Source organism: Hyaena hyaena, unplaced genomic scaffold, assembly GCF_003009895.1.
Source record: "Hyaena hyaena isolate Hyena2069 unplaced genomic scaffold, ASM300989v1 scaffold_101, whole genome shotgun sequence".
In the NCBI taxonomy this organism is placed as follows: domain Eukaryota; kingdom Metazoa; phylum Chordata; class Mammalia; order Carnivora; family Hyaenidae; genus Hyaena; species Hyaena hyaena.
The window spans coordinates 3,105,521-3,118,673 of NW_024080733.1; the positions used below are offsets into that span (position 1 = coordinate 3,105,521).

The 13,153-nt window shown below is 50.7% G+C and overlaps 1 protein-coding gene across 1 annotated transcript in view; it reads right to left on the reverse strand.

Annotated features, from left to right (window-relative positions):
* ABCA13 (ATP binding cassette subfamily A member 13) overlaps window positions 1-11,204 on the reverse strand; it is a 326,881-nt gene extending 315,677 nt beyond the window's left edge. The window contains exon 1 of the mRNA XM_039235661.1: window positions 11,136-11,204. Within this exon, the coding sequence (XP_039091592.1) occupies window positions 11,136-11,204 (69 nt within the window). The remainder of the gene's footprint in view (window positions 1-11,135) is intronic.
* Between the last annotated feature and the right edge of the window lie 1,949 nt (window positions 11,205-13,153).

The window sequence follows — 13,153 nt, forward strand, 5'->3', positions numbered from 1 at the left end:
AAGTGCACTCATCCATCCATTCATTCATCCATTCATTCATTCATCAGGAACTGGGTCGCGTGTGTCAGGTAGTGGGGAACCCACAGTGAACACACGGCAGAATCCATGCTCCTGGGAGGAGCAGACGCACGCATGCACATCCCATGAGTGCGGTTCCTCTGGGGATGCACATGTGCCAATGACCATACCTGCCCTTACACCCTTCATCGGCACAGCCCTGGACGGTCTACAAGCTTGTGCTCATGCGTTATTTTAGCCTTCCAGCAACCAGCCAGATAGATCAGTGGTTCCCGTTCTACACATCAGAGATAAACATCATCATTCTGTTGCCCGGTCTCCTTGAACTAGTTTGCAGTGGAACCTCATACCTATGGTCCAACACAGACTCAACCAGGGTCTCCTGGGTGGCTCAGTTGGTTAAGCGTCTGACTCTTGATTCCAGCTCAAGTCATGATCTCATAGGTCATGAGATCGAGCCCTGCCTTGGGCTCTGCGCTGGTACCAGAGTCTGCTTGGGATCCTCTCTCCCTGCCCCTCCCCAGCTCACGTTCTCTCTCTCAAAATATGTAAACGTTTTTTAAAAATTAAAAACAACAACAAAACAAAAACGAAAACAGACTCAACCATGTTTCAAACTCTGTGGGAAAACACTGTCGCATCTCACTTGAACAGAATGCCTTACAAGCAGAACCTAACGAAACGCACTTTTAAAGCCTTCAGCATGCTCAGACAGCATGTGGTTTTGGCGACAACTGAAAACCCACAAAGAATCAAACGCCCCGGTACAAAAAATAAAATTGCTAATGACTCAAGAAGGAAGGAGGCTCTTCCGAGGGAGAAGGTAGTCATGAGACTCATGGGGGAAACACATCATAACAAGTTTAGAGTATCAAGGAAGCTGAGGCAAAGCCTGTAATTAGGCTGCTGCTTGGTCTTTGGAAACAATGGGCTTTGCCGAGAGCGTGAAATTCTATTGTGTCTCTTCAGGGCACACACAGATCTCTGGATGCCAGTCTCTCAGAAGAGGGGACTTTCCCAGAAGTATTATGAGGTCCTAGCTGTGAGACACTGCAACAGGAGAGGGTCCAAACAAAGCCGGAGTCAAAACCAAATAGAACCATCCACCCAGGTGGCCTAAATCCATTGCTACCTTGAGCTGGGACTTCCAAAGCCCTCCCCAACAGAGTCCAAATTTCCCTCTCTAAGAGTGCCTTTGCCAATGTTTATGCTGGCTGCTGATTCAGCTGGGGGCCAAGAGATAGAAATGGATGAGTTCTCTCGCTCTACTACTTTGTTTTTTTTTTTTTGCTATTGTCGCTTTTTCAGCTTTATATTGAAAAGCAATTGCTTTTCGTTCAATGCTCATGCATTAAACATTCATGGGGCACCTATCTGGAGCGTCCAACACAGACTCAACCGGGGTCTCCTGGGTGGCTCAGTTGGTAAAGTGTCCGACTCTTGACTTCAGTTCAGGTCACGATCTCACAGGTTGTGAGATCAAGCCCCACATTGGGCTCTGCACTGGTAACATAGAGTCTGCTTGGGATCCTTTCTCTGCCTCTCTCTCTGCTCCTCCCCAGCTCATGCTCTCTGTCTCAAAATATGTAAACATTTTTTAAAAATTAAAAACAACAGAACAAAAACAAAAACAGGCTCAACCATGTTTCAAAATCCATGACAAAATGCCCTTTTTGGTACCACTGGGCAGAGAGAGACGAACCACCGCATGTGCGGATCAGGCCACCTGACTTTGGACCTAGTTTTTATAAAGATGAATGGAAGCTTTGCAGAGTACTCCCTCCCACAAGCACACTTTAAGGAGATGAAGTCCGAAACGCAGTAAGTTCGAACTGACAAAACTAGCAGCAAGTAGAAGGTTGAACAGCCGAGAGTGAATAACACAGAATTTCTGCAGGTTTGAAATTATAAAAGATGTATTTCAAAGAAAAGCAATGGTGGGGCACCTGGGTGTCTCAGTCCGTTAAGCGTCCGACTTCGGCTCAGGTCATGATCTCACGGTTCATGAATTCGAGCCCCACGTTGAGCTCTGTGCTGACAGCTCGGAGCCTGGAGCTGCTTCAGATTCTGTCTCCCTCCCCCTCTGCCCCTCCCCTGCTTGCTCTCTGTCTCTCTCTCTCTTGAAAATAAACAAACATTAAAAAAAATTTTTTTAAAACAAAGAAAAAGCAATGGTGATACTGTAAGATATACAAACTAAATCTAACCAATAAAAATGCAAAAACAAACAAAAAAGGACAACTGTTCGGGTGGGGGTGGGGTACTTGCCACCTGTGCATTAAGGTCTCAACAACTAAACCACAGGAGAAAATCACCAGCCTCATACTTACAGAATCAGGAAAGAATTTGATGGGCAATTTATTATTTTTTTAATATCTTACTGTTAAGTAATCTCTACATGGCCCCAGCGTGGGGCTCAAACTCATGGCCCTGAGATCAAGAGTCAAGGGCTCCACTGACTGAGACAGTCCGGTGCTCCTATGGGCAACTTATATAAGGGAAAATACATGTAAAAATGTTCCCTTTGGGGGACGCTGGGTGGCTCAGTTGGTTAAGCATCCAACTTTTGATTTCTGCCCCAATCTCATGGTTGGTGAAATTGAGCCCTTCGTCAGGCTCTGTACTGACAGTGCAGAGCCTGCTTGGGATTCTCTCTCTCCCTCCCTCTCTGCTCCTCCCCTGCTCACACACATTCTCTGTCCCTCTCAAAATAAATAAATAAACTTTAAAAACATAATAATAATAAATAAATAAAAATGAAAATATTCCCTTTTACACTGACGCCTCAAAACAGAAGATTAAAGAAAGCTTAACACACCACCGAACCTGACCTGTACTTAAGTCCGCGCGCACAGACCACACACACCCCGCACTTAGGTCGCCACAGGCCGGGCGAACACATCATGGGACACACCAGTGGGCAGCTGTGACTCACACATCCCCTCTGGAAGGAAGCTGGCCGACAGGTAGCAGGATCCACAGCGGTGGAGAATAGTGTGAGTTCCTTTTGGCTCGGACGTACCCCTGTTGGAATGTATTCTAACCTAATGGTGGCGCGGGAGGGCCCAGTGGGCCCAGCACCAAGGTAACGCCCCATGTGACATGACATGACATCTCAAACGTCACGAGGGCATGGTCCTCATAGCACTAGAGACAAGGAAGCTCCCCTAGAGAAGGCCCCAGCACGGCAGCTCCTGACAGCACCGTGCCCCGGGCAGGGACATGGGGGTGGCCAAGCCTTCCTCCAGCAAGGGGTCGAGTTCTGCACAGGGTGGCCGGGCCAGATGGGCGGTGGCCAAGGTCCTGGGCAGGTGGCCCCTGCTCTCAGCCTCCCTCATCCAAGAAATGGGAATGAGAAGTCTTACCCTGCAGGGGTGTGGAAAAGACCAAACAGGCCTGGGGTCCCCACCTGAGGAGGTTACGATGTGCCAGGGAGACGGGACACTGGGCCATGGGGTTGGCACATACAGGGAAGGGTCAGGGCCGAGGAGACGTGGCAGGTCCCCCAAGGGCAATCACAACACAATTTCACCTTTCGCTGTCGGCCCCTCCTAGCAGCCCCGTGTCGCAGCCAGGATCCCTGAGTCTGGGACAGAGGTCAGGATGAGTGGCATGCACACACCTCCTTGCCTCTTCCCCCTCACCCCTGAGGAGGGGTTGTTTTCTAACAGGGGCCCTCGGTGCACAGGTTAGACTCTGCCAGGAGCTCTGGCTAGGAAGCTGAAGCGTGACAGGTGCCTGTGAGCACAGCCTGGGGACAAGCCCCCACTGTCCGGTCCAGGACTGGGACCGTGATGTCCCTCCCTCAGGTGAGCACTGATTTAGCCACAGCAGGCAGATGGGGCCGGAAGGGGCCCCAGATGCGGAGACAGCAACAGGCACAGTTGAGTGGCAAATGCGGAGCTGATCTCGGAGCCCCAAGGTGACAAAATGAACGTGCTCTTCAGTCTCCATGGTCCCGGGGACACAGCCCGGGTCTGTAATACAATCTCCTAAAACAAGCCTGAGGTCTCCCCTGCCCCTCTTCTCAGGAGTTATTGTTATCATGAGGTTGGTTTTGCTTTGTTTTGTTTTAACCTTTCTTGTCATCGGAAACCCAGGCTTATCTGAGCCAAAGTAAATAAACCAGGGAAACTCCAGGATTCCCAACCAGACCCACATCCCCGAGTAGGGAGGGGGTACCTCTCTGGAAAAGAAGACGACTCTGCTTTTTGCTTTTTGGTTGTTTGATTGACTGCTGTTGCTTTTGTTTTTGTTTCTTCAAGGAAGCCACACAAATTTGCCATGCTAAATAGAATCTTCCAGAACTAGCCTTTTGACAATCTTGCCATTTTCCTCTCCCATATGTTGGTAATGTTTTCAGCAGAAAGGCAATGGAAACAGGGTTTTTGTTTCCTTTCCACTCTGACAAACAACTACTTTGAGAACCAACAAACTGGATGCCTCATTTCTGAAACCCAGTCAGTTTTCTACAGTTTTGAAAGACTGGATTTTCTTGCCTTTTTTTTTTTTAGTTTATTTATTTATTTTGAGAGAGAGAGTAGGAGAGGGGCAAAGAAAGACAGAGAGAGAGAATCCCAAGCAGGCTCTGTGCTATCAGCACAGAGCCTGATGTGGGGCTCAAACTCACAAACTCTGAGATCATGCCCCAAGCTAAAATCAAGAGTCAGGTGTTTAACTGACTGAGCCCCCCAGGCGCCCCACGGGGACACCTGTTCTGATGAATTTCCTCATTTGACTTCCTTCTCCCTCGAGAGAGAGGGCAGGGTATGCCACCAGAGGTCAAGCCACCCAGGAGCACCGTGCCATTTAAAAGTTCCAAGCAACCCAAGGCGAGGGTTTGTCTCATTGAACCAACATGCTGGAGCCCCAGGCTGGGCCGCATACAAGCTCTGTGAGGGGCTGAATTGTCTTCCCCCCAAAATTCACATGTTCAAGTCTGGACCCCCAGAACCTCAGACTGTTATTTGGAAATAAGGTTGCTGCAGATTTGGTTGCCTTGAGAGGACGTCATGCCCAGCCTCATAGTGGGCCATGCCGGTGCTCCCTGGTCAGAAATGACCGTGTCCTCATAAAAAGGAAAAACTCGATGTCCTTGGAAGTGACCCTTTTCATCTTTTAGTAACAATGCAGAGGGCGCCTGGGGGGTTCAGTCGGTTAAGCGTCAGACTCTTGGTTTCAGCTCAGGTCATGGTCTCCTGATTTCTGAGATCGAACCCCGCATGGGCTCTAAGCTAACAGCACAGAGCCTGCTTGGGATTCTCTCTCCCCTCCTCTCTCTGCCCCTCCCCCTGCTCGTGCTGTCTCTCTCTCTCTGTCTCTCAAAATAAGTAAATAAACTTTAAAAAACCAATGCAGTTTTTTAAAAATTTTTCTCCATAATAATCTATTTCTTTTAATATAAAAGGCATGCGTTTTCCCCAGTCGAGTAAAACTGAGCATCAGAAGAAAAAGTAAAAAAGGACACACGTGGGCCGAGACGAATGTGGAGGGAGGGATGGAGGGAGGGGTGAAGACACAGGGCAGAGACGCTGTCCACAGCCAAGCAGAGAAGCCTCAGAAGGGACCCACCTTACAGACTCCTGTTCTGACTTGAAGACTGAGAGCTGAGGCCGTGGCTGTCTGACGTCCCGGCCCCGCCTATGGATTTGCAAGGGCAGCTCGAGCCGACTGGGGTGCAGCCCCAGGATGGACAGGGTCCCAGGATCGATGTGGCCCCAGGGCCACCACCAATGCACCCCAGTTGCTTTGCAGGCGACAGGAGAGGCCCCACTTTGACTTCTCAGGACACCCCATGGAAGTATATGGGTAAATATTTTCAGCACCAAGGCTCCATGCCGGTGACTTTTCTTTGACTTTTTTAATCCACAGGACCACAAATAGGTCATTGTATCCATAACCCCCTCCGCAAACATTTTTCTTTTTTTTTTTTTTCCGCAAACATTTTTCAACATCAGTCTGTTCAGATAGTTACTATGTGAACTCCTGCACTTTCTTGTTTCCTCTAATATAAAGCTATTCTGCTGCTTTAAGATTTTATTTTGGGGCGCCTGGGGGCTCAGTCAGTTAAGCGTCCGACTTCAGCTCAGGTCATGATCTTCTGGTCTGTGGGTTCAAGCCCTGCCTCAGGCTCTGTGCTGACAGCTCGGAGCCTGGAGCCTGCTTCAGATTCTGTGTCTCGCTCTCTCCCTGTCCCTCTCCTGCTCACTCTCTGTGTCTCTCTCTCAAAAATAAAGAACATTTTTTAAAAATTAGAAGAAATAACATCTTCTCAGGGGCCATCCTTTGATGCTTTTAAACTTGCCCAGCAGAGGTCAGCTCCTAACCTTGGACCCTCCCATTCCAATGAACGCACTCTTACAGACCTTTATGCCAAATCTGGGAACAAACAGTAGATAAGCTGTAATTATACAAAACTGGCAAGCATCAGTCTCAAAGAACTAAACAATTCCCCAAAGCAATAAGAGCTATTTACTCCTGGGGGCTTGATAGCTATAATGTCTTGCAATTTCAGAAAAATATAGAATCACGGCCAGCAAGTTGGTTTCAAAGGGGAACTATTTTTTGACACTAAGTTAGGCTGTTAGCACTTACGTTCGGTGTGGACAAAACCTCAAAGATGTCATTAAAGCAGGGGCCCTCGGCTGGCTCCGTTGGTGGGGTTGTGAGTTCAAGCCCCACATTGGGGGCAGACATCACTTAAAGAAAAAAAAATCTCCTAAAAGGAAAACACACACACACACACACACACACACACACACACACACACAGAAGCTGTCAGGTTTGAAGTAGTTGAAGCTCAGGTTGAGAGTGTGTTCCTCACACATTAAGGAGCAGGAAAGTGTTATCCCAGATGGTGTTTTCAAGGACCAGGCCCTGAAGGATTGGGTCAGGAGGAAGGCTCAGAGCAACGTGGCCTGGCTTGGGGTGGGCTTATCCGGAGCTGTCCCAGGGGCGTGGGGAGGGCTTGAAGCCTGGCTTTGGGCTGAGCGGAGAGCCCACCACTGCAAGGCCACCCCAGCCTCGGGGCTTCCTGGAAGTCAGGTCAGAGGAGACCCCATAATCTTTGCCTGTGTCTTTGAGAAAGTGTGCATTCTGCCACAGTGTGGCCCTTGAAAGCGAGAATGCGGGGCATTATGGGTAGTGAGGACCTGGGGTGTGGGGTCGGCAGGTGGAAGTGGGTTCCTGGTCAAGTGGCTGATAGAGTTTTGCTATTTCCGTCAGCCCCCTCCGACCCAGAACTGAGAGTGTACCCCCGCTTCTTCGGACCGTGATGCCCACATATTGAAGGGCACCCCAATCCCACTATGCTAGCCCACATCTACGGGAGAAGTTCACCAAAAGGTTTGCCTCCGTTTTTCATCAATGGAGAGAGGAACTAGAAATGCAGAGCAGAGGGGAAGACTCTAACACATGCAGGAGACCCAAAGAATGGTCACTGCTCTGTGATGGAGGGGTGGACAGGGGCCGGGGTGGGGATGGGGGGTGGCAGTGCCGTCCACCTGCACAGTCTCCGTCTCTTAACAAAATACAGGAAAACCCCCAAAAGATGCAGAAAGAGGAGACATCCCAGCAGCAGATACTTGGCTTCCCTTGTTTCTTCTTGTTGCTGTTACTGAATTATTAAAATGAGAAGCAATAAATCAGACTGATTTATAGTTAACATGAAATGCAAAGGTGCGTGTATAAATTCATGTGGCAAGGCTCGCGGCCAGTGGCCGTTTGTGAGTGTTGGCAAGGTCCCCCGGAAGGGTCCGGTGTGGACGCTCCTGGGGGCACCAGCAGCTGCTCTGGGCGTGCCCGGCGCAGTGTCCTTCCCTGTCCCAGAATCCAGGAAACTCATTCCAGAGAAATGACCGTGCAGGAGATACGTCCTTCAGGTATAAAGATGTTTTGCACGACAGTAAGATCCAGGAAGAACCTTAATGTCTGGCATAAAGAAATGGTTGAATAATTTCTATGGATCCAATGGACGAACTGTTTTGCCATAAAACCCTTAAATACAAAGACCAAAGGGAAACTTTTAAACTGTTGGGCTCCCGTGTTAAGTGATGACAAAAAGCAAAAAGCTATGACTTTAATTATGTAAAAATATCACATTTTGAGGGTTTCTGGGGGGCTCGGTTGGTTAAGCATCGGACTCTTGGTTTCAGCTCAAGTCACGATCTTGTGGCTCCTGAGATCGAGCCCCACGTCAGGCTCTGTGCTGACAGTGTAGAGCCTGCTTGGGATCCTCTCTCTCTCCTCTCTCTACCTCTTTCCTACTCATTCTCTCCTTCTTTCTCTCTCTCAAAAAATTTTTTTAAAATAAATAAATATTTGTAAGATACCACATTAGGGGCGTTTGGGTGGCTCAGTCAGTTAAGCACCCGACTTCGGCTCAGGTCATGATCCCACGAGCCCCACATCAGGCTCTGTGCTGCCAGCTCAGAGCATGGAGCCTCCTTCAGACTCTGTATCTCCCTCTCTCTGACCCTCCCCTGCTCACGCTGTCTCTCTCTCTCTCTCTCAGAAATAAAGCATTAAAAAAATTTTAAATAAAGGAACTACAATAATAAAATATCATGTAATGAAGAGTGGTTTTGTTTTTTTCTTAAAGAAGATATGAACGCAGCGTGAGGCAATAGCTCACTGGAGTTTGGGTCTGTGTCTCCCTGATGAGGCTCCTTCCAGGGCTACTCACCTCACAAACCGCACCTGCATCCAATTTACTCTGCAAACATTGGTTGGAGGCCACGTGACTCCTGGGGTTGAAGACTTAGCTTACAGTTATGCAGACCCCCCCCCATCTGCATAGCCGGCCCTCCATCTGCATAGCCAGCCCCCCATCTGCATAGTGGACCCCACATCTGCATAGCCGACTTCCTCCATCTGCACAGCCTACCACTCCATCTGTGTAGCCGATCCCCCCATCTGCATAGCCAACCCCCCCCATCTGCATAGCCAGGAAGCACTGTGCACAAACCACTCCCAGGCTACGGCTCTGGGCCATGATGGAGCTGGGAAATAGGTCAGTTTGGAGCCCCCAGCATAGGAGTGGACTCCGTATTTCCAGTGTGGTGGGCATGTAGGGCTGTGAACACATTCCCTGCCCGGGGCGGCTGCTCCCCGACGCGCAAGCAGAAGTCCAGCCACCCCCCTCCCATCCCTGGCCTCCCCCCTCCTCGGTTCCGAGGACATCTCCTTCCAGCCGATTAGACCTCCCACACCACCATCCTGTGGACACTAACTCATTTAATCCTTGCATTCAGTCTCCTCTCACAGGAAGGAAAACCAAGTCGGGCAACGTGCCTAGGCAAGTGAACTAGTAAGTGGGGGGGTGGGGGCCTGGGTTAGGAACCCAGCAGGGGCGAGCTCCTGATTCTCTGCACCAAACCGCGTGCTTCCTGCGCCTTGTGATGTTGCCGTGACAAGTAGCGCTGTGCTGACAGCCTGGTGCCAGGATCATGTCCCGCGTGTGAGGGACATCTGTGGGACCCATCCCCGGAAGCAGGCTCGTGAAATATGTACTTGTGTATCCCACTGCTTTTCTCATCCCGAGCTACGGAGACTTTTTTTCATGTTTATTTATTTTTGAGAGTGTGAGCAGGGAAGGGACAGAGAGAGAGGGAGACACGGAATCCGAAGCAGGCTCCAGGCACTGAGCTGTCAGCACAGAGCCCGACATGGGGCTCAAACCCACGGACCATGAGCTCATGACCTGAGCCGAAGTCTGTCGCTAAACCAACTGAGGCTCCCAGGTACCTCCTGAGCTACAGCAACTTGAAGGCAGGACACAATTTGGCTCACCCAGCCTCTAGCACCTAACAGAAATGCAATACTGTACTCCTTTCTTCCTCCACTCTTGCAACCAATATTTATTGAACACCTACTGTGGGCCAGGTACTGTCTGGGCGGTAGGGAACACGCCGGCGAACAAATCAGTAAAAAATTCACACGGATCTGAGACACTGGGGCTAACAAATCCGTGGTGTGCTGGGAGGTGATAAACACATGAGGCAAAGAAGGACAGGATGCAGGGACCACACTTCAGTGGGTCGACATCAAATAAATACATGAGTGAAGTATGTGTATCTGAAAAACATGGGTTTTTTTGGCTTCAAACAGAACAATGTGTCAGAAGGAAAACCACGTGTGTCCAGCGTGGACCTTAAAATCGGAAACTGATGGCCAATCTACGTCTGCTGAAAATGACATTGAGACGTGTGTTCATTTCAATCTGATAGCATTACAAATAAAGGAGAGGTCATCATCCTAATAAGGAGAGGTCATCATCCTAATAAGCTGGTGATTTCTGCTTCGTTCAGCCGCATACTAACAGGCTATTTATGTAACACTAACACAAGTCTGGCTTGAGCATTTCCAATCTACTCAGGTGTGCCTTATGATGTAATTTGGATAAAGTTCCAAACTGGTGAGAATTAGCACTCAAGATGTGACGTCAAAGAGGGGCGCCTGGGTGGCTCAGTCAGTTAAGCATCCAACTTTGGCTCAGGTCATGACCTCACGGTTTGTCGGTTCGAGCCCCGCATCGGGCTCTGTGCTGACAGCTCAGAGCCTGGAGCCTGTTTCAGATTCTGTGTCTCCCTCTCTCGCTGACCCTCCCCTGCTCACACTCACTCTCTCTCTCTCTCTCTCTCTCTCTCTCTCTCAGAAATAAATAAAACATTAAAAAAATTTTTTTTTAAGATGTGACATCGAAGAGCCCCAGGTGATGTGTCACACCCATTCTGGTGACAGACACCTCTGCCTCCCGCTGTGGGGATCGCACCTGTAACATACCATTTATGCCTGGTCCCTCCAACCAAGGGAATGTGCAGTTTCATTTTTACAGCTGCTGCCCCAAAACAACGATTACAGTTCAAATTCCACCTTTATCTTTTTTGGGGGGGGGGGGCGGGGTCCAAACTAGCCCTTTCTCACAAGATGGCACAACCTAAATTTCTTGCTGGTTGTGACAGCTCAGCTACTTTGGCTCTGCGGGCCGGTTCCGACTTCCAGGAACCCACCCCCTCCCCCAGTTCCCGGCAGAGCTGGCCAGAGCAGCCCCCAGCCCGGGTCCTCACACTGTACCGTCACCCGGACCCTTGGGGAAATGCGCCACCGCACGCACTCACCGGGTGCCGGAGTCTGCAAAGCCAGTTCTTCCAGATCAGGGCTCGGAACTGGCGCCCCGCAGGCCCCATGCCTGGCCTCCAGCTGGTGGTCAGGAAGCCGGCCCGGCCCGGGCTTATATCTGCAGGTCTGGGGGAAGGCCGGGCGCGCATTAGTCAATCCCAACAAAAGTAAGTGATGCAAGACGGATTGCTGGTGGCTACACACGGCGGGCATCGAATGTCCCTCCTGTTCTGCGTCTGTTGGGAAATTTTGCCTCTTCACAGGCGGCCCAGTGTTCCGGGAGGGTTGGGTTACTGGAGGCGGCCTCCGGGCCCTTTCCCGCGCGGGCACATTTCCAAGAGCACACACCGGGGAGGGCAGCTGGCAGGGTGACGCAGCCCCCCTTTGCCCTGATGCTAATTCGGTGGAATGAGCCCTCCCTTCCCCTGACACCAGCTATCACAGAATTGGCCACGACATATTCGGAGGTCCCCCGGCAAAGAATCGGGGAAAGAGATGGAGAGTGGTACTGGCGTCCCCCGGGGGACAGCAGAGGGTGGTTAAGTTCAAGGGCGGCTGTGCTGCTGTGCACCCTCCTCTGCGGCACCTCACGTCGCCCTTTCCCCCCAAGGGGTCATTGCTTCAGGGAAGAGGTACAAGGCAGAGAAGGGGTCTGATCAGCCTCCCCCAACCCCAGGGCCTGTACGGAAACCCTGGATGGCGCCGTAAGGAGGAGGGAGCGTGGGGCAAGCAGAGGGCAAAGCACAAGCTAGCGCCCCGTTCCGCAGGTGGGATGTGTGATATTCCTCAGGCTCTCCCCGAAGGAAAGGAAAGAAAGCAAATGGTTAACAGTCATGCAGGACCTGAGTCTCCATCAGTTTCCAAGTGTCTTAGTGAATTACAAGAAGAAGGCAATCTTAACCTTAGCCTCATCTCCATGGAAATCTACAGACTCAGTTTCCTGGAACCCCAAGATCACCCCGCCCTCCATAGTGAGGTGGGAAACATGGCTAGAAGGAAATGGCAAGTAAAATTAAATGTGCTTAAAACCTGCAGCCCATTGACAGATACTTGAGGGAAGTACAGAGTAGAACCTCTCCAGGAATGTTACCACCTTCCTAGAGGCAAAACAGCCTTAGCCTGAGGACAGCAAGGCCTCTGGGATGTTAGGAGCCTCGTTAGCACATCAAAGTCCTTTGCCTTTACCCCCGCCCCCCAACTCCACAGCACGTAACACAGTAAGTCACTCCTCAGGACCTCAGCACAGCTCTCTCTGCCCGCGGGTCCTGTCCTGTGCTCTCATAAAGTCACCTTTGTGCACCAAAGACGTCTCAAGAATTCTTCCTTGGCCGTCAGCTGCGAACCTCACCATCACCCCAGAACCTCATCAGTGAGACAAGAAAGCTCAGCCCCTCCCTCTCTGGTCTGTCCTTTGCCACCAACACCCCGTGAGAGAGGCCCTTGGAGAAGCGTGGTGAGCAGCCACAGTGGGGTGGGGGTGAGGGCTCTCTGGCACCTTCGCAGAGCAGGGGGCCCGAACCAGCACGCCCGTGGGTGCCCCCACCCCGCCCCGGGGCCTGCTGGGTTCAGCTGCACAGTGCTTGCCCCATCGTGCCGAGGCCCAGCTCCCGGTTCCTGTGGCCCCGGCTGTGGTCACAGGGGTGTCAGGCAAGCTGACTCTTGTGGTCTTCCATTTCATAAAGCAATTTTCACAAGCTGAGAACGCTCTATCAATGGCTTTTGCAACAGGAAACAGGGGCACAGGCTTCAGCAAAGGGATTGGCTCAATTATCCCATAAACCTATTTTTTAAAAGAACATCATTTTCTTTTATATATACATATTTTTTTTTTGAGAGAGAGCGCAAAAAGTGCAGGAGGGTCAGAGACAGAGGTAGACAGGATCCCAAGCAAGTTCTGTGCCAACAGTGGAGACCTCGACACGGGGCTCGAACCCATGAACCACGAGATCGTGACCCAAGCTGAAGTCGGACGCTCAACTGACTGAGCCACACAGGCACCCCCAATACAGGATTTTTT